The following is a 21801-nucleotide window of genomic DNA, read 5'->3' on the forward strand; positions in this document are numbered from 1 at the left end:
GGGAAAAGTGTCGAATAAGTCATTTTACCCGTGACTGATACGGTGCTGTGCCGAATCGTGACACCATATCTGTCATTTTTATCATCTGTTTTAGGGCGCATTCATTGTAAAGAGTAATTAAGAAATGTGGTTTTGATTTTTTACTGCCTGTTTATAAATAAATATATGAGACATTAATGAACTCTACTGGGATAAAATTGATAGAAAACAAGTGCATATTGAAAAATTTCCATTAATACCTTCACCATAAATAAGCACTAACATTCGAGGACAATTTTAACTATGACAAGTTTAGCACTGCGTTGCACTGAACGATCATTCGAGGCAAACAGCTGGCAAAAACATGAGTCCAAAGTACACAAACCATTCGCAATCCATAAAACATTCAAACAAGAGTGCAACGATGTCGAAAACGGACGGCTAATCGCTACCACCGCTACGTGTACGTGTTGGCGAGCCAGACACACATTTTCTGCCTGCCACGGAATGATATCATCCGTTGCATTAGCGTACGTCATCGACACCAACGGCAGCGAGGCCGGTTTGACACGACTCACCGTGGGATGATTGGGTGGACATTGAATGATGAAAATGTACGGTGAAAGCTGGAGTGGAATTGATTCACTTTTTAACACCAATTTTTCGTTGTTGCTCATTTTTAGTTAGTTCCGAAATAATGACACTTGTCGGTTTATGTATCCTTCAGTTAATGTGACGCTTTCTTCTCTTTGAGAAACTGCGACGCAGCAGTATCGGAAAATTGGAGCACAGTGTGGCCATGAGACAGTGTTGGAAAACAAACATGCACCTTTGGACACGGCAAAATGACGGCACATTTTATTTTATGCCACTGTCTTTCGCCGCTTGTTTTTTGTTTCCGATTCGTCTGCTGCCATGTCCGGACCAACCAGATGGGGTTTTAGCTTAATGTGTGTGCGAGTGGTCAGGGAAAAGGCCGTTGTTTTTTCTTTGTTTTTGTCTGCGGTTGGGCTTAATCTGCATGCGTTCTATTGCGCTGAGTCACGCGTGGGATTGGGTGGCAGTTTTCCACCATTTAAAAGCGATGCCACTTGACATCATGCCACACATCACGCCAACGATCGTCATGCGTGTGCATGTTATAAAAATACACACCGATTCAGCTGGAACAAACCAAACCCATCCTTTACGATGCGTCTCACACTTGGTGGAGTTAGCGGTGCTGGCGATTGCTTGATCGGGGCGAAGTGACAACCGCACGGAAGAGTAACACTCGCATTCGACGAAATAAGTGTGCAAATTGCGATGATTTTAAAATAGATCGAAATCCTGGACGCTAAATAACATGGATCGCATGATCGTGTCTCTTTCGCCAATACTTTTTGAGAAACGGCGCCAAGCAAACACAAATGGTTGCAAATGCTTCGATGTGAATAGATTTGTCACCCGTGTGCGACGAATAAATGTACGGCAAAAAGCTCATTATTCACCTAGATTGCAATACATACCTACTTAATTGCAAAGAAAAATGGGACTAGAAAAGTATAATTATCGCTTGTTACAGGCAGCGCCGCATTTCCCATTTAAATAGCTGCAACAAAATCGGACCATCGATAAGAAAGAAAGCAACGAGTTACGTAATCGTGCCGTCCCTCAGAGCCCACACGAGGCCCGGAATGCGAGCTTCAATCATAGCGATATTAATTAAGCAAACATCACCGATTGGCGATCGCGAATGGCCTCTTGTGAGCTCACCCATCCAGCGAAGGGTGCGAATTGAAGTTGTGATCGTCCAAGTATCGCATTCACGCTGACCTAGAACCGGCCAGCGTGTCCGTCCTCGGATGCAAGAGTCAATGAAAATCGCTCACCCTCGCGTTCGGTCTGCTGCATTCGATGCAGTCGGGTGAAAGCACACTACAAAACGGTGTTAGCGCATCGGGCGTAACGGGCGGTCAATTGCGTTCGCGATTCTAAACCCCTCCAGAGCGCATCCCGAACCTGCAAACCATGGAACGGCAGGATGGCGATGGCATCAAAACCCCACCACGCGCGCGCGTGTTATCTTTCAAGCGCAATTATTTAATGAACTCTGCAGAACCGGCGGTATGGGAAAACATGATGAAGTGCTGCTTGGTTTTTTTTGCTAGTCATACTTTTTTATCGCCACCGAAAGTGCAGCAAACGCACCACCGAGTAGCCTGCTGGTGAGCGGATAAATTTATATCTCTTTTTAATAAATTAATTGATCGCACGAGCGCACTCGTTTTCCCGGCCATCGTTGTTCGCACATTGTGGCAAGCTCGCTTAGACACGGATGGAATGCAGATCCAGTGGGGGGTCTGCAACTGCAATTGCTTAGGAGTACAGCATGGCACGACGTCACCCCATCGTCACGAAGCGCTAGGCTTGCATTCTATCACCCTTTGCTTACGATTGCAACATACAGGGAAACGGAGCCGAATGGATGATATCAACTACAATTCTAACAAAGATTACAGACCCAATGACACAGATCAATTGAAGTGTTGGCCCAAATATAATTTCTTGTATTTTAATAGAATTTAATTACACGAAATAGAAATAAACATATTGTTGCAAATATATTTTGTTAAAAAGAACAATGTTTAAAAAGAGATGCTATGCAATATTTGCCGGTCATCAAACGATGTAAAAGATTACTTAATTTCGCAAACCCCAACGGCAAACAAGGTCCTAAGCTCATGAATTTTGTATCAGGGCTGGAGCGGTAATAAAAGTATCCCGCCACCAAGTATTTAAAGTGGCTCTTTTTCAAACTATATCTTAATTTAGATACTTTCGCCTCGCCCTCAAGGGGTTTCATGCTCGCGAACCACATTAAAAAAAAAAGACTCAAGCAAGAGAGCGCGCTTGAAGCCTTCCAGACAAGTTCCAGCTTCAGTGCATCTTAGGAATGAAACAAAACGCAGCATACACACACCCATCAGGGTACAGAAGATCACCGCTAATGCCTGGGGTTAAGCCACGAGAAACCCGCGAGCGTTATACAGAATCTCCGGCCACACCGGAACAAAGTAGACTTCTCGCTCTCCCCTTCTATCAAGAGACCGCGCGGTATAAGGGCGTCAGTTCGGCCACCGCCCTCCTTTGGGAGCCAAGTTCAACGGAAGGACAACAAACAAAACAAAAACAAAAAGGGAGGCAACAAAAGTGCACAACATTGCCACTTATCAGCTTGCGGGTGCCTGCGAGGCGTAGAAAACGGGGCAGATTTGCGGTGCACTTCAAGTTGACGGTCGATGTTAAACTTTGCCCTCCCGGTCGGTGCGCGGGAAACCAGTGAAAGAAAAGCAAGGCATGGGGAAAATTCACACTTTAATCATGCGCTTCCTGGACCTACGCGAACAAACTTCAACCAGGGCTTCGTTAGAGGAGTTCGCTAACGGCGCTAACGGATCGGGAATGGCGTTCTTCCCGGCACTCGAGGGTGCGCATTTCACCTGCGAATGGCATCATAATCCCTTCTCGCACCGCACGAAATCACGATCCAACGATGGAACGCCGTAGGGTGGGGGGCAAATGTTTTCAGCGATAATTAAGAACTCACCAAAGCGCGTCGATAAGGGAGCAATGGTGGCGGCAAAAACCGCCATCCAGAAAACCCTGCGCGAAGGAAGGTCGGGGTGGTTCTCGGGAAAAGAAACGCATACAGCGAGCGGCGATGAAAGCTTTCCAGCTCGCCGATCGCTTAAGGGGTTGGGGGTGAAATTTCGTCAATCCTTTCACCATCCCCACATTATAGCTTGTTGCTGTGAAACGAGATGAAGGTACAATGATGCTGGCACGGTTTGGTTTGGTCAGGGATGGCGAAGCTGATCGTTTCGCATCAAACATTTATAGCCACTAAAAACTTCTCAATAAGGCGGAATAATTCTTTGGAATATTGAAAAGAGGGCAGTTTGAAATCCTTTCCCAGCTTAAAATCATATAATCCGAATACATAAAAATTCCCAAAATCAGGACACTATATATTAACAAATCCTGTTACACTAAAATTGAATAAATTTAGCTATGAGAAATTCAAAAGTACTCAAAAACATTGCAACGAATTCACCCCATTTGACACCGCACGATGTCGCGTGCAAAGTTGGTGCCTGCTAAAAGCTAAAAGGTTACGGGTATGTACACTCTAGAGCACGCTGTAAAAGTGCTGCTGCCAGTTATCACGTTGTAATCACTTTAAACTCGATCTATCAGATGCCGTTATCGTCGTTCCAAACACGCTGTCGACGGCATTTCCCCGTGTAACGGCGTCGCAATAGACGCTATTATTTTGATGCATTTACCCAGCACCACCACGATGGTCGTGTCTTCGATCGTGCGTTTGGAGTTATCTTTCCCAGTGAAGATACCTTCTTCCGTTGCTTTTATGGATATTGCGCTCAAAATTGTCTCGCCTCGGTTTCTTTTCGATTGAAACAGCTCTGTGCTGGGAAAGTTTTGGTTCATATCGTGCGTTTTTATGACAAAATCATATCGTCGCCGAACATTGTATCATAATTCCATGCGTCTACAAGTCCAACCGATGCAAAGACCAACCGCTGGGATATGAATGACATTCCAAGGGTTTGTTCCGTTTTCTAACGCGCGCAACGTTTTTCTCGGCACGTTCCCAAATCCAAGCCATGATAGACGCTTCAATACCGGGCCTTCTGGCAGGCGGCAAGAAGTCGACCAGCGCCAAAGGCTGGCATGCAATTTGTCACCGAGCGGCGAACCAAGGCGTTGGAATTAATGTTACCTCGCAGCAGCTACAACCACCAGAAGGCAGTCGAAAGGGCGCTCGGTGAGCTCACGCAATATTCCAAGAATACATCCATTTTGGGATGCAATTTTTGTACCCTCTCTACACCGTGCCGACATCATTATCATTGCGAGTAGGTGCAGCCATCACCTTATGGTGGTTGGTGCATTTCCATAAACCTACAACACGCGGAGAGCTCTATCGCAGTCGTAATGCATTAGACCCAGATCCGGGCCCTAAGCAAACGCGTGATTGTGTGGCCGCCATTGTGGTGGCTTGATTTGCATATGAGCCCTCTACAATCCAGCCTCGGAGAGACACCGTGTGTGCTTCGTGAGATGTGTTCGGGGGCGCACGTCAAACCAAAAATAAAAGGGAACACGCCATTGCGTCACGTGGTGCAGACAAAAATGTGCTAGCGTGCGCGTACCGATACGCGAAAATGCATAGTGCACAAGCAGCTGTGCGCTAGTGCGAAATTACCGTGCGGCGAAAAGCGGAACCTTTGGAAAAGAAAGAAAAAAAAACCCCCGGTGCAACACGGTATGGCACTTTGTGGCACAGTCCCCAAAACCGTCGAAGTTTTCTTAGGTTCTCCACTGCTCGAGCATGTAACCGATGTACGCTGAGGAGCACGTGGGGCACCAATTTTATGCTGAATTTGATGTTATCGCGCGACATAAAACGGGCTCGCGGAAACGCTGCCTTTGATCGTTGCGGTTCTGGCCGCGAGGGATTGCCATGTTTCGGATACGGTTGATTATTGTTTCGCGATCGGTAGTAACATCGGTTTAGGCGCACCCGCATGCTGGCGATAGTCGATCGACGGGACGATTACGATCGGTGGAGGGAAACTGTTCGTGGCTTGCGAAACTAAACCATTCCTCCAAGGCAACCAGTACGCGAGTGGTGAGAAGAAATTATGTTTTTGAAAAATAAATTACTTTACGACTCATTTCAAAGCGTTCGTATGGACCCAAAAGATCGACGGTTGTTTTGGCTTGCAAAACAGTACGAAGTGGTAAATACTAAATGCAATTAGCCTCTCTCACAACTCAAAATGAGGAAAATTAGCAAAACTGTGAAGGCAAACAATCGATGTTGGAAGTAATACATATTGAGATCAGAAAACATTTGACACTATTGGTTCTGGGAATTTAAGCTTGGCAGCGATCCAAGGATGATTACTCATCTACCCATAACGATAGGAATTGTGCAAAAGACACAGCTGTTTTGTATTAAATTACTACCGACCATGAAGTGTGCGATCATGCGCGAAATGTCTTACGTCATGTTTCATCTTATCGGCTACCAAACTAAACAAGTGAACAACCAAAAATCCACAGTTGGTTAGATGCCAAAATGCAACATTACCGACACATGTGGTCCGAACCGTATCCGTATTATCGTACCGTATTGGTGGGAGAGATTTAAGCATCACTTGATTCACGAATAGTTTCTAAAAGAGAAGCTGCTAATTCATAAATCAGCACTATTAGGTCCTGCTGGTTAAACACGAAAATGTTACCCATTCCGCCTACAATATGCTGCATGACTAAGAGCAAAACTAACTCAGCTCATTGCCAAAAACTTTAGCCTCCAGTCAAACCGTAGTTCGTTCAACGATCTCGCCAGTTTACAGAGACGACGGTATACTTGTCCATCACGGACAGTGGACGCATGAGTGGAAAATAAAACGAAACGCTCTTATGCTGGCTGAAAGATCTGTCCCGTTAAAAAAAGAAAAAAGGTACTCGATCACGGTTCGCTTTGGTCTGCTGGAGCCGCACGCAAGTTAAGCAAGCAGAACAAACCACAAAATGCACTCCCAATTCACAACTTATCAATCACGCGCCCATGTCCATTAAGACGCACTCGGAAATGGCAACAGGAACGAAGCAAACGCATCCCAAAAGTGCTAAATGGGGGAATAATTGTTTTCCGAGATCAGCACGCCCCGAAATAAATTTGGTTAAATGAAACGAACGCCTCTTTCGTACGAAATTATACTTCCCGTCACGTACCCGACCGTGTGCGGTGAAATGGTGTCCTCCGGCGTCTGGCAGGTTTGCTGATGACTCACGGAACGCTCATTTGGTGGTTATTTGCGTGTTTCAGTTGGTCGACATTCGAAGTTTGAGAAGAAAACATTAAACACCGTTAAAGGGGGTGCTGCCTAGTCTCGGTGGCATCGACGTTCAGAATGTGTAGTTTTTGTGGAATAAGTTTGCTCTCTTCTCAAGAGCATCCACATTAGCGAGTCGACTGCAAGCGTGTTCGTAAGCAGCAGAGTATATAAATTAAAAACACGTCGCCCAAGAAGTTTTACAGCGCAACTGTACACGGCATAAATTCGCTCGCCGAACCACCGGTTGATTTAACCGGGAGGCATGTTAAGTCGCACACGCCGTGGCATGTTTCGTTCTATTTTCATGCATTTTGCATCCTCTCCCGGTTGTCTTTCTCCCGTGCGCTTTCTTCCGCGCATTTCTACTAACGGAAACCCAAGTCCACACGTCACAGCCAACGATCGCGAAAATTCGCACGAATTCACGTCGTCAAAAGTGAATGTCCCAGCCGTTGGGGGCCGCGATCTGTCATCCATCCGTCACCGTGCGTGAAACGGCACGACACACCCGGACGGCCGCCGTCGTTCAGCTCGATTCCACATTCTTCCCTGAATTGCTCACCCCTTGAGGAACGCCACCACCGAGGTCTAACGATGGAAGGACGTTAAATAAAATTAAAAACAAACAGTGGCTGCGTGGCCACTGAAAACGCTGGCGTTTACGAGCTCTCCGGATGCATTTTGAACGTGTTCTTTTCATTACGTAACATCACGCATTAGCACGGTCCGTTCGAAATGGAACCATCTGCAACTGGCACAGATGCCGACGAGCGTGATAAGCAGCAGTTCGCGAGAGTGCAGTGAATGCGTGAGGGTTACCGGAAGAGGCGCTTTTTGGTTCTAATTATTGGTGATTTTCTGCCACATCAGAAGCGTCAATTTAGCTGGAAGAGACGTTCGTTATCCACCGTTCCAAAAATAGTTGAAAATTATTTTTCAGCAATTTTAATGGGGCTTGTTTGCTTAAAATAAAATCAAGACATTTCCAAGCGCAACGTGCATCACATCTATCTTGTCGGTTTAGCGTTCTCTTTAATAAAACCGCCAACGCCACAATTAAGCATGTCGATGATTTTTAGCACCTTTAAAATTGAACCGACTTCGCGGAAGAGAAATGACGCTCGATTCGAGATCTATTTCGATTTTTGCGCTATTCGCAGATCATTAATATCTTTTTCACTCGAAACGCGAGACCTCCGGGGCTGTAAAGTAAACACCGGCGGCATCCCACCGCACGCACATGTGCCCTGGGACAGTCCCTGCAGTGCCGCCAAGCCAAGGGGACACGATCGCGGAAGATTGCAATCGGTCTTTCTCGCTGCTGGCCTATGCCTTTAGCTTTTTTTTCCTGCCCTGTGTTTACCCATTCCACGTCTGGTGAAAGCATTCGCGAGCGCGAGATGAGCGCGTCTGGATGCCACATTGCAAAGTAATGCAACAGGAACGACAAAAAAACTCTGAACCGTCCGCAAGCATAGCGCACCCTCTGCTCGAGAGCATCACTCGAGGAAGTGTTCGTAACAACCCCCAGATGTTGGGCCACATTCTTGAGCAGCATCACATTCGCGGCCTTCCTGCCGATTCTGCGCACCCTGGAGGACCATAAGGTCCGGATAAATACGACGACTGCTTTTACGGCCGCGTTTTTGGATGATTTCCGGGCAAGCGGTGACATACAGCCGCGAACGTAGAGCACTGAGACGTGGGGCTGTTTATTCTGCCCGAGAACGAACGCAGACGGCACACTTCCCGTGCCGAGCAGAGTGTCTTTCGATAATCAATCAATTTGCCGCGTGCACCACGTGGAGATTTTAAAATTGCGCAACTACAAACCACCGTTTGGCGCGGGTATGCCGGGTGTGTCGGGATGAATAAAAACGCGATGCGTCTGCTTTGCGCGGAACACCATTTATCATACGACTTCCTCAGACAAAGCCAGCTCAGTGATTTCAGCGACAGTTCCGACGGCAGTGTGCCGTCAGCAAGCATTTTGGATTGGAATTTATTGCCCCTAGCAGAGCTAATCCAATGGGGAAAATGTTGCCCCTGGTCGACATTGTGTTTATTTACGATTCGTATTTGTAGCACAGAAAGGCGTTCAAATATGCTTCCGGCAAGATCTGTTTCTGCGTAAGCTGTTCTGGAAGAAGCTACGCTTGTCATGATTTCGACATGATACGTTCGGTTAGCCGAAACATAGAGTGACGATCCACATGGATCAGGAAATTCAAATAATTAAATAACTGGAGTTTGAAAAATCTTTAACTCTAACAATATCAACTGTATGCGTATATAAGTGTGCAGATTACAGGAATATTATACTATAATGAATGTATTTAAATCCCCTCTTGAGAAGAATAGTGACGCCTACAATGACCGGCAATATGATAGGTTTGAAAAATAGGCCGTCCGTCCAGTGCGCCAACGAAACGTTAATGGAGACGTCCCACCATGCTGCATCACTGACAGCTGGTGTCAAAAGCTGCCAGGCTTACGGGGTTCGCCAAGTGCAGTGTATATTCTATCCTTAATTAAACTCTCCATTACCATCGACATCATCATAAGCCGCACACGAGTGGAATGGCAGCGTATGCACGGATCGCGATCACGACGACCCCATCGTGACTTAATCACGTCCTTTCGACCCGGCGGTGTGAATGCGAAATTGGAATGAAAATTAATCACACTCCATCAATCGCCCAGTGGTTGACCCTTGCTTTCGGTAAGGTGTACGAAAAACTTCTAGAAAAACATGCTCCTGTATGGGCTGTGGGTCACGGGACCGAGATTGAAGCCATGGTTTTATTCGTGGATTTTCCAACAACCCAACAATAATGTGAAGGGCGCAATACTAGACGCCCTTAAAACTAGCATGAGAATGTGCAATCAAACCGGCGTCAACCGGCGCGAAAAGCACCCTGCCGGATCGTTGACACGTAGCTTCCATTACAACGGTGTTTACCTGCTGCGCTCCATAGTGCACTCGGAAATTTCATTGCATCGGGTGGGAACGGGCTGACACTATTGCGTGAGCAGAAGCGCAAACATCAGGCCATCGCGCCAATCAAGATCATTTGTGTACGCGCAAAATAGTTGACACAATTGATGGCAGCACGTGATGCATATCGATACCGGCATTGGATGGGCTCGGTGTGAGTCAAGCCTGACGCATCGCGGTTCGGTTGGGTATTTTGCATACAAACGCCCTGGAGGAATGCCACGATGACAATCACCGAGCGGTGAAACCGGTGGATGAAAACTGTTAATGACTACGGCAAAAACAATGTTGTAAACCGATCAATTTGTGTGATCATCACTAGGGTGGTAATGTTCTTGACATTCAGTCGAAAAAGCCATTCGCATTAAAAAGCCAATGTGATATTATCTAGTGTTTTTATCTTGGTAAACGAGAATAATATATAAATATATTATGCATTACGATAATGACTAACGAGAAGAATTAATATGCTTTGTTGCAAAATTATATAACCAATAATCATTCATCGTAAAAATGGCATCCCGCGTTTTACTATCCAGATTATGGATAATAAGAACAAAATAAAAATAAATATATGCATGATATAAAAAATACAATAATCACAGTTGTAGAACAATAAAACATTCTGATTCTAAAGCATAACAGAACCGTTGAATCATTCATTGTGGAAATAGCATTCACATGTACAATACATGCTACAATGCGATTATCTCAAATGTTGATATTTATAAACAATAATAATAAAAAAATATGGTATATATGAAACAAAACTAAAACAAGACATTGCACAAACAGAACATTGAAATAACAAGGAAAGAAACAACATCTCCAGAATAAAGTAAGAGTTGATTTCGGATTTTAAAAAGAATTCATTTTTTCCGCAGCGCCATCTGGGTGTGAGTGTGATATCTACTGCTCGAAAATCTGCTTTGCTGATACTGTGATTTTAATCAAACTAGATATATATTAATACTCGAAAATACTAATTTAATTTAACAAAACTATTAAGGATAGCTAATTTACTTTCTTATCTGTTGCTACAATCGCTTGGCTGAGGGAGCAACCAAAATCGCTACAACCAAGTACCATCCTCTGCTAATCACAAATTTCATTTGATGGCTTCATCACTGATGGCGAAACCATTATACTAATGTTTGTCTTGTTATCAAGTAGATTTTTTGTCTGGTCAATATATTGCCCAAAAAAGATCGGCTGACGATGGTACTAGAATCTGAGCGGTTTAGATTTCTTTAGCTGCAGGCCAAGACCGCGAAGCTGTTGTAGCAAAGGATAAGTAAGCTCAATCTGTGAAACAAAGGATGGAGGAGAGAATAGATCTGTTGCTCTGTAATTCACTCAAAGACTGGTCACATGATGAAGTCCTGCTGTTAGCTGATATCCCTTTCCGAAAATCCTTTTTAACGTTTTCAACTATCTTTTCTATGAATTACTATGAATGGTTTGAATGATTCTTATTGTTGCTCTCATTCTTCATTTTATTATTATTAGTTGTGCACACGTACAAGTTAATGAAAAAATAAAAAAAGTGAACCAATCGAGCTTTGTTGGCGGCGGGATTCGATTCACAGACTATTCTACAAACAAATCGTTAACTAGAGTGGTCTTATCAACCACCAGTTCGTCTATAAAGCTAAACTGCCTTCGCACTCGCGACTCGATAGCGCTACGTTTGTTCTCCGAAGGCTGAGATACTGAACACAAGACTAGAGTAGGTGGTTCTGGAGGATGGTGGGTCGATTGGCCAGCAAACTCGATGTGACCGGTAGTGAAATGCAATTGCGTTGCTTACCTTTTACCCTTACCTGGTGCTTATGTGCATCGACGTACTCTTTATCGGCGTTTGTTGATGTCCGTTATCAGCACGCTGACGGCTCGGTGCACTCGTAGCAGCAGCACGAAACCCAGAATCACTCCAACGAACATAACGTAGCTGGTGATGCCTTCGTAGATGAATCGCGGTGCGAAGATCTTCCACACCATGAGATGGCGACAGTGCAGCGTGCAGGCAAACATGGCACAGAATATCTGGGGACGAGGTAAGTAAGAAACATGTTAAATTTTGCTGAATGATTGCGTGTTTTCATCATAGCTTTTGCTCACCCTCAGTGATTGCAGCAGTATCAGCTGGCAGGCGGTCTTGAACACGGTCCCAATGAAAAGCTTTTCGTTCTCGTACAGATTAAGCTCGCCCTTGGTTATCTCGAAATCGGATACCACTGCAGAATCCTCGGTTGAGTCTTCCGCCTTGCTAACGGTCACACTGCGATACTCCACGCTGCCACCGTCGGAAGTTACTTTACGCTGCGTGGTTGCAGCTGGTTCCGATCGACCGCCACGACTTGGAGGTTGTGAGGAACCGGGCCCAACCACGGGCGTTTTTACGTTGTTGATAATTGGCCGCTCAGCTAACGATGGCCACATGGTGTACACACAGAAGGGTACGAAAACGAGCAGTGGAAACAGCACCGATAGCAGGAACGTAGCGGAGAAGGTGTTGAGTAGCACAAGCAACCCGGACAGCAGGTTGCTTCCATCGAAGTGATACGTTCGCCCGACGAAAGCGGCATTCCAGTCGATCTGTGACAGCGTGGGTTGGTGTGCAGTCGCGAAGAATCCATACTGCTGCAGAATGACCCAGGTGAGCAATGTCGGGAAAGACGGCTGGATGCAGCTGGCCAGGTTAGTTGACGCCTGCTCGTACTGCAGGATGGAAGCGATGATGCCGTACGCAATGGCCACACCATTCACGATCATTAGCCCTGCCGTGCCGTGAGAGCCAAGTAACAGTGCGAGCACCACACTCAGAATGGCTCCGACCGAGACAAAGACGGACGAATACACGGTGCCGAGTCCACATACGATCGGGATGTCACTACCGGCAGCAGTCGTGCGACCACCGTAGCTCTCCTTCAGCTGGCGATAAATCTCCGGGGCCATGTTACCGTTCATGGCGCTGGTACGTTTGGGCAGCACGTAAAGTAGCAACGGTGAAACGAACAGCACGATCAACTGCACCAGCAGCAGTCCGTAAACGACCCACGCGAGTGCATCGACGTGCAACTGCGGGATGCCACCTTGGGCGCTAGTTTTCGAGACGGTGAAGTGGGCACACGTGCAAACGACGGCCACGGTGGGACCATACCTAGCGAGCAGCACATGTACACCCATGCCGGTGAGATTTCCACAGGCTCGCAGGTAAAGCCGCGTACATACGATGTACAGCACGAGCGCCACGCAAGGCACAATGTCCATTCCGGTGTCTGAGCTGCGTCTCCGTTGGCTCTCGGCCATCGATGTCACCGTAGGTGCCTTCACCAGGTGATCGGTGCAGTTTGCTTGCTCCTCGCGGCACCGGAAGTAGCCTCCAGACAGGCGTATCAAAGCCAGCGCGAAAAGCGTAAGAAGGACCAGCTTCACCAGCATAGACTTTCGTACCGCGGCCCACCGAAGCCGGGGCAATGCGAAACGGCCACCCAAATGATGCAGTTTGTAGAGCGCCATTAAAAAGAATCCCATCAGCACGTAGGACAGTATCTTTTGCTCCTGCACGATAAAACTGTTTGCGAAGAACACACACGTAGTGAAGACGAACGAAACGCGCGTTAGCACATTGGCTGACCGTTTCCAGGCGGCCATGTTTTCCGAGATCGTCACCCAGTGGCGCATGGCCAAAAGAGCGAGCAGGCCGACGCTTGCAATTGCTCCGACCAAGATGACACCGTGTTGCGGGGAACTAAGCCCCAAAAAATCGTGAAAAGCGTATCCCGTCTGAGCGGCGAAGAATACGAGCAGAAATGAGTATGAAATCGTGCCCTCGGAGAACATTCCGGCCAATTGGTGCGGGGTGGAGTTTACGATAAGGATAACCATTGCGAAACACCCGAGAAAGGTGACCAACAGTCCGTGCGAGATGAGCTGCGGGTCGAATTTGACCCACACACGCCGGTAGCCCTCCAGGATGCTCTTCAGATAGTGGCGCAAATCGCCCGAGAAACTCTGGAAGGCGGCCTCCGTGTACACGCTGTTCACACGCTGGGTCAGCATGAGAAACATGTTTTCCGTATCATCAAGCTCCGGGTCTTGTTCCTGGTCGACGGGCCCGTCGGACGTGTTTGGTTCTCCGTACTGCTGGAAGTAATTCTGGATTTGCCGGGCGTTCTGCCACAGGTGCACCAGTGCAAGCTGGTAGCGCAGGAATGTATCGACCCGCGTGTCGGGAACAAGCTGAAAAATGATCTGCCCCAAGTTGCTGTACGGCACCGGCACACCGAGGATGGTGGCCAGCGTCGGCACAAGGTCGATCTGTTGCATTGTATCGGCAGACCCATCGTAGCCTCGGGTGAGCAAGGGACTACCCTTGGAATAGGCAAACAACAGGGCATCCACTTCGTCCGCCGTATCACCGCCGTGATCACCCGTTTTCGTCATACCGTGGTCACCGATCACGATCAGCGTAGTGCCATCCGCCATCCGTTCGGTAACGTTCCGGATAACCTCGTTCATCTCGCGCAGCTTTCGTCGCATCTCATCATGAGACGGCCCGTACCGATGACCGCAATGGTCTACACCGAGAAAGTGAGCCACAATCATGTCCCAATCGTTCCGGGCCATCTCTCTAGGCAGCTGTTTCTCGATCGCGCTATCGACCGTATCGAGATCGTAAATGTTAAAACTAGGATGAGGATACTCGCGAGTGAACCGGTTCGGGAACAGATCGGTCCAGGTGCTGTCGCCGAGGAACACGGTCGTACGGTTGGCTCGCACCAGCTGATCGATCAGGTTATCCTCGTTGATTTCGGGTGATGCAAAATTCGAGCCGATGTCAATGAACGTGGGTAAACTGCCGGTCGTGATACCCTTCAGTCGCTGCATGGTCGTGGTCGGCGGATCGGCGACGAACTTCAGCCGGCGGCTGTTTTCCGGATGTTTCCGAAGCAGCTCCGACATGATGGGAAGATTGTTTTCGTACGGAGCCGGACGAGTGTTCTCAGCATCGTACAGACCAAAATCGTACCGCAGGGCGTCGATTACCAGCAGAATCACTCGTGCCTTCGGTGGAAAGCAAATGCCCGTGGAGGCATCGAGGTCCCGAAGAATGGACGCCACTTTTTCCGCACCAACACACTCACTCTGCGAATTACAATTGCGATTAGTCAATCGAAAAGTGACCTATCCCGCATGTGCACGTACCTTCTGAGTGGAACCATTTTTGCCATCGCTTTCGCAGCGATACTGGTCGTAACTGATGCAACTGCTCACGTTTGTCTGAGCGACGCGGGTTAGCAGGAATCCTTTCGAAAAAAGATGTATTCCGGCACTGATCAACAGCGAGAGCCACACCAGCACGAACACGAAATTTCTGCTCTTAACCATCGCGTGTTTGCAGCCGGCTAGCGGAACACACCAACTAGGAACCACGATTCCGTAACATGGGCAAGTCGGCACAACTCACGAGGTGGTTTTCACAACACGCAGGCCCTGAGGCTCTGTCGCAATCCGTTATCAAGACAAACAGCACGCACAAATGCGCTAATTACCGTGATAATAAAACGTTAAAAGACGAGCACCAATGTGATTAGAGAAAAAGTGGTGCAACTGTGTTTTGAGGAATCCACGTTTGACAGTGACAGCTGAGCTGCTGGACTGTCAAACTACGCAATTGCAAGGGAGTCGAACTGGGTGTAAAAATTGAGGTTATTTTTCATTCTAAATTGATCTTGTGATTCAATTTTACGATCACACAAAATTTTTATCACCACCGAAGAAACGAGACGGAACAAGTAGGAAACGTTGTGATAATAAAGCAAATACGTAAAGAAAATGTCATATAATATCATATATGTATTTCAATGTTTTATTTCAGTTTTCACCATCGGTTTAAATGGGTCACATTTGATCGTGTTTCGGTATGTCTATATGTATTTTGTTCTCGTTATCATTAATATAAGAGTTCATTCCTCATAATCAGTTTAGTTGATCAACACATTTACACTTAAAACGTATTCATAGAAAGTGCGTACTCGACTGCCTTTCGCTACTAGAACGGTGAATCGGTGCGTAATGAGAGTCTAGTTTTGAGAGACATGAAAATTTGCAAAGCTTTATACATTTTGTTTGTCTTTAGCACGGTCCAGCTTATTAGAAAATTTGTCAAACATTTCTGCGGTCTTTGTAACGATCATTTCTCACTTCCACTTTGTCTCAAGTTTAACGGTTCGTTGATACATACAGCACACCGCATGCTTACGGTTTCAAATATAAATTTGATAACTGTTTGTAATATCAACTGTCCCTGCGTGTTCTTTTACGTACAGTTTTGTAAATATTTTATCAATGCAATTGTTTTCCACGTGTTCAGGCCACTCCCTACTTCTTAGACAATGCAATATTGAAGATCATGCATAACTTTTATGAAGTTTTGATGAGTTGCCACTATTCATCACCCAAGGCAGCATACCAACCAGGTTCAATTGATTCTGCCGCAAAAAAACCAACCATCGATGAAGCTGTTTCAAAGAACTAGCTAAATTATTGATCATCATTCAAATACCCAAAATTGATTTTGCTGCATTACTTACTGGGCCAATAAAAGATGCTTGTGCACGGTCCATGTCTGATGGATTTTCGCTGCAAAACTATCTTAATTTCCTCGAAACGAGCCTTTGCTGGAGGCTATTCGTAACATATGTACACTTACTATATTTTTTTCTCTTGTTTCACCGAAGATTTCTTATACAGACGATACTGAGAACGAATGAACGATCGATTAACACATACACTTAAACATAAATGCACCCGCATTTGTAGACGAAGAGTGACTTGGATTGATCCTTTTTTCCCTTTCTCTCTATCTCTCTATGCATTTGTCGCTAATTTGTGAGATTGATTGTTTGCTTTCTCGATACCACTTGAAAGCCGATAGTACTCGTCAACCTTTTCGTGATGATGAATTGTCCTAATCTCGTTGTGATCGTTACTAGAGGTTTTAATTCGATTTAAAAAAGAGAAAAAAAAATGTTTGAAATACCAGCACAACTACCTAAAAATCAGTACCATTTTCGCGTGTTTGCGCATACCGGAACCATCGGGTTCCAAATTCCGCCACACTTTACCCCTCGGCCGCTGTCCCACTGCGTTACAAGAATCGGGAGGAATGATGGTGATGGTGTCAGAACAACGTCGACAAATCGTCGAGAAAATTCATCCTTCCGGCTCTAACTCTCTATGGATTGGCCCTTCAGCAACGTAAACGAATAAAATTCGAGGAGCAACAATCAGAGCAATTCATTTGAACGGTATAAAAAAGCACAATATGGAACACAAAAAATAAAGACGGCAAAAAGAGACATCAATATATAACGCAACGTTTGTGATGTAGGCTAGAATTGCATTCACGGGGAGCTTGTAAATGCAGCAAACGCGCAGAAGTCTCGAATGCTAGAAACGCGATTTCGCTAATGGGGGGAACAAAAGCACGAACAAAAACGTTGTAGCAGAACCATGACCATGATAAACACACGCTGATTTTGTCTAAGCCTTATACTAACTTTTGTCTGGCGATATAAAGCGGCAATTAGATATACTAGAAAGAAGAAAAAAAATAACAGCGACACGTTAGCTCGGGAGTTCTGAAGCGTATAGCTAAAGACCGAAGCTTACAAATACCCGAGGTTGTAAAAGCATACGCTTGCTGGTATCTGCATTTGTTACTATTAGCCTGTTGTCTGCACCCCAGGAAGGAATGTGCAACGGTAGGATTATCTGCCGTACATTCACAGTGGGTAAAGAAATCATCTATGTGTATAACAAACAAACAAAAAACGAAATACCTAACCTGAAAACGTAAGTCTTCCCCCTGTTAATACATCGGGATTCGTTCATTGATTGGTCGCGCTCGATTGGCATCACTATAATGTGTACTATTACGCTCCTCCTTCAGTCTATCCTGCGCCACCACGCGGGTGAGAGTTACCATTGACATCCCCTATTCGATTGTGGCTAACATAATTGTAATAAACGCGTTCCCTCGCCCCCAACTCCGCAGCCTATGCTATGCGGTCGCGTTGTGGGCGCATCCCACAAGACACTGTAAACCTATTTAATACGCAATATGAGAGCTAATGTGACTGAATGTGTGAATGCATCGTAGAAACGTAAATAAATAGCCAATGGTTGCAACCGACAGGAACGCTTCTGTCCGCGCACAGACAAACAGAGGCGCCCCCACGTCGCGGTTGCAACTGCCATTTGCCAGCCAACAGCGGTGGCAGTAGCTTCCCGGCTATGGAGAAAACGCCCGGAAACAAAACGAATAGGGACACGCTAGAGGATTGGATTACGGACGTTTCCGGCTACTTCCGGGCTACACTGCTGGTGTTGTGCTCCTGGCGGTGGCGACGGAGATAAACGAGCGCGGCGGGGCGTTTATCAGAAGGGAGCGGCCTCCTTGTATTCACTTGGGTCCATGGTGAAGAAATCTTCCAGCTTCCACTGGAGCGTCTCGAACGTGGGCCGCCGCATCGGGTCCTTGTTCCAGCACTCGAGCATGATCTCGTACAGTGGCGTATTGCAGTTCTGCGGCTGTGGCATGCGATATCCGTGCTCAACCTGCGTCAGCACCTCGGCGTTCGTCATGCCTAGTGGGAGGGAGATGTAGAGAAACGAAACACACGGATTAGTATGTTGATAGGTGCTAGACGTGTCTCGCGCGACACTTACCCGGATACGGTATTCTGCCGTATGTGACCAACTCCGTTAGCAGAATGCCAAAACTCCAGACATCGGACTTAATCGAGAACTTGCTGTAATTGGCAGCTTCTGGAGCGGTCCACTTGATCGGGAAACGGGCCCCGACGCGCGCCTCATATTCATCTTCTTTGATTAATCTGGAAAAGTAGGTAAAACATTTTGCGAATAAATTGATCCTCATATCAGAAAGAAACCGTGTGATTCAAACTAGTCCTTACCTAGCTAATCCGAAATCGGCAATCTTTACGATATTATTATCACCGACCAGCACATTACGTGCGGCCAAGTCACGATGGATGTAGTTCTGGGACTCGAGATACGCCATGCCAGCCGCGATCTGCGCAGCCATATCGATGAGCTGTGGCAGCTTCAAGGATCTGCCCTTACCTAAATGAAATAAACGCAATTGGTTAGATACACGCTTCCTCGTTTGGCTGAATTGCTTTTTTTCGATACATACCCTGCAGATAGTCTAGCAACGAGCCGTGCTTCATGAGCTCCGTGATGATGTAGATCGGTTCCTCCAGTGTACAGACGGCGTACAGTTGGATGAGCTTGGTGTGTCGCAGCTTCTTCATGATCTGCGCCTCTGCAAGGAAATCTTTCGGATCCATCGTACCTGTAACGGAAGTGAGCACATCAGTTCCTGTACATGCTAGCCGTGGACGGATTCACCGATGCTTTCGTCAGTGTACTTACCCGATTTGAGTGTCTTAATTGCGACCGGGGTGGTGTTGTTCCAGAGACCCTCCCAGACGTCGCCGAACTGACCGGAGCCAAGCTTGCGCACGAACTTGAGCGACGTCCTGTCGATTTCCCACTGATCGCGAGTGCGATGAGATAGACCATCCGTGACGGGTTTCTCAATCTGCGAATGATGCACGGTTTTATAGAGATTGGACGGTACAATTAGTTTACGTAGATCGAATAGGAGATGATGGCAAGGATCAACAATGGATGATCGTATTGTACAGATTAGCGGGCGCACAACGTAGGATGGAAAGCACAACAACACTGAGAGTGACTAACATATCAAGCGGGACTACAGAAAACCGACGGGAGATAAATGAAGATGTGAGGATGTCAAGCATTCAATATGGGAGGGCATAAAACAAACAAACGTCATTCGAGATCGCGAAAAACGAAAAAGGTAATTGACGTCCACCGGTGGCAATGCGCATTAAACGTCCTTAGCATCGTGTTCTGGTGCCGAGAAACAATGTCCGGTAATGAATAAGAGTGTCTCATCTCGTCCCCACCGGTAAGTGCTGATGGACGACATGATCACGGATCAGCTGAAGATCGTGAGCTAGCATCAATAAACACGCCACCGATGACGTCCGCCCTGGTCAACGTCCAGCTCTCAGGTCACAACGGCAAGCAGATCAAAATGTGCCTTGTAGTTCCGTTGACGGTTCGTCCGTTAGAGCCCTCTTCCGATCGTTGCACGCGTGCCGCATCCGATCGTCGGGCAAGCCAGCCGCAATTAGACTTGCAAACGCGCCCAGGGCGTGTTGCGGTGGGTAGGAAGAAAGTCGTTTGAATGCAAATGCGGCTCGGCGACGCCTGTGGCAGCAAAAGAAAAGGGACAGCACCCTCGCAAACGTGCGTATGTCTGCACGGGGTATGTACACTAAAGTCGCGCACGTCCCGCACAACTTCTTTCAAACATCCGCTCTTGCCGTGCCTGCGCGCCTTTGTCACTTCCCGATCGGTTGCGATGCGCCATCTTCCGATGGGCCGCGACCGCCACACGGAGTAAATGTTTCTTCCGGTAATGGGCAAATAAATTCGTATGATCGCGCACTGCTGTTTGGGGTTGGAACGAAGGAGGAAGAAGTGCAGACCGCGATCGTTGTCGCCATCAGCGTTGGAATGTGCGCTGCTGGTCTTGGAAACGAATTTCCGCAATCAGTCACCGGTCGGTGAAGCTTCACGCCCTGTCTAGGGGCTTTATTTAGCTGTTGAGTTGTCATTTTTTGGGGGTTCTTGCAATTTAAGCAACACAATTAAAAAAAACACGCTTACATAAGTCGGTAAACACGGTCGTGAAGAATGAAAGTGAATGGGTGGATTTAATTCAACGTTAAAAGGCACATGAGTTCGTAGCGTCGAACAACACGCTGTTAGCACCATTTCTGCCAGGGTGACTTATTTTTCTGATTCTCCAAAACAATTTGCTTTTTTGATTCTCACAGACTAGGCGGCTTGAGTTGCTCCGGTGCAACGGCTAGCTCGCTGGCTGGAGATCGTAAATCGGTCGCTAAGTGTAGCTGCTCTTGCGTTGTTTACCGTTTAGCTATGGGTGCAGCGCGAATGTTGATGCGAACGAACGAGGATACATTTAAATAAACGTTCATTTCCGGAGCTCGCGACAGCCCGACGCAGATCCTCAGAGATCGTGCGCCGTACGTCTCAGGATGATGTCAATTCGAAAAACGTTTCAGCTCACCATGAAGGTGCCCCAGGTTACCGAATGATACGTTCTCATTTGGAATGATTTTTAATTAATTTAAAATGGAGAGCGAAAAAAAACTCATCCCATGTTTCTGCTCAGATCTCTAGAGGATGTCGTTTCGCAAATTGTGATTTATATATAATTAGTTCTGCTGCGCAAAAGCAAGCGAAATGTAATTCTTCTACGTTACTGTAGCTTCTTCCCTGTCGTTAAAATCAAGTGGTATTTTTTTGTCTGTACGTCCGAGCACATGCAGTTTCTGAATGCGTTATTGATTTTTAAGATAAATTACAGTTCGTTTATCATTTGCTCGCAGTGCCTCACATCATAAAAATGCAAAAAAAATGCAAACTTACACGCATGGACTTAATGGAATGCCCAGATGTTCATTTCATGCAAATTTATTGTTTCGATTTCCTCTTTACTTGATACTATTTGTATATTTCACGGTAACGTGTTAACTTCCGCGTGCGGCAGCCTGGGATCTAAAATTAATGTTGTCTACTATCTCAAGATTGTACGCAACATCAAAAGAGCAATACAGAATGAGATATAGGAAATGCACAAGAAGATATATTGCACCCTTTGCGTTATTGACGCAACGCCAGCCAAATGGTAGCCGCCATCGAAGCAATCGAAGAACGCGAAATCACACGTTATAGATCCGTCATATAAATACAACC

At 46.5% G+C, this 21801-nt stretch overlaps 2 protein-coding genes across 2 annotated transcripts in view; both read right to left on the reverse strand.

Annotated features, from left to right (window-relative positions):
* LOC128726977 (GPI ethanolamine phosphate transferase 3) overlaps nucleotides 1-15285 on the reverse strand; it is a 93427-nt gene extending 78142 nt beyond the window's left edge. The window contains exons 1-3 of the mRNA XM_053820831.1: nucleotides 15103-15285; nucleotides 12013-15042; nucleotides 11715-11937 (exon numbers count right to left, since the gene is read on the reverse strand). Coding sequence (XP_053676806.1) covers nucleotides 11743-11937; nucleotides 12013-15042; nucleotides 15103-15285 — 3408 coding nt within the window. The 3' untranslated portion in view covers nucleotides 11715-11742. The remainder of the gene's footprint in view (nucleotides 1-11714; nucleotides 11938-12012; nucleotides 15043-15102) is intronic.
* Nucleotides 15286-15750: 465 nt separating this feature from the next.
* Nucleotides 15751-21801, reverse strand: part of LOC128726939 (uncharacterized) — a 32966-nt gene continuing 26915 nt past the window's right edge. The window contains exons 4-8 of the mRNA XM_053820787.1: nucleotides 19360-19528; nucleotides 19121-19279; nucleotides 18879-19047; nucleotides 18631-18797; nucleotides 15751-18548 (exon numbers count right to left, since the gene is read on the reverse strand). Of these exons, the coding sequence (XP_053676762.1) occupies nucleotides 18340-18548; nucleotides 18631-18797; nucleotides 18879-19047; nucleotides 19121-19279; nucleotides 19360-19528 (873 nt within the window). The 3' untranslated portion in view covers nucleotides 15751-18339. The remainder of the gene's footprint in view (nucleotides 18549-18630; nucleotides 18798-18878; nucleotides 19048-19120; nucleotides 19280-19359; nucleotides 19529-21801) is intronic.

This window comes from Anopheles nili, chromosome 3 (assembly GCF_943737925.1).
Source record: "Anopheles nili chromosome 3, idAnoNiliSN_F5_01, whole genome shotgun sequence".
NCBI lineage: Eukaryota > Metazoa > Arthropoda > Insecta > Diptera > Culicidae > Anopheles > Anopheles nili.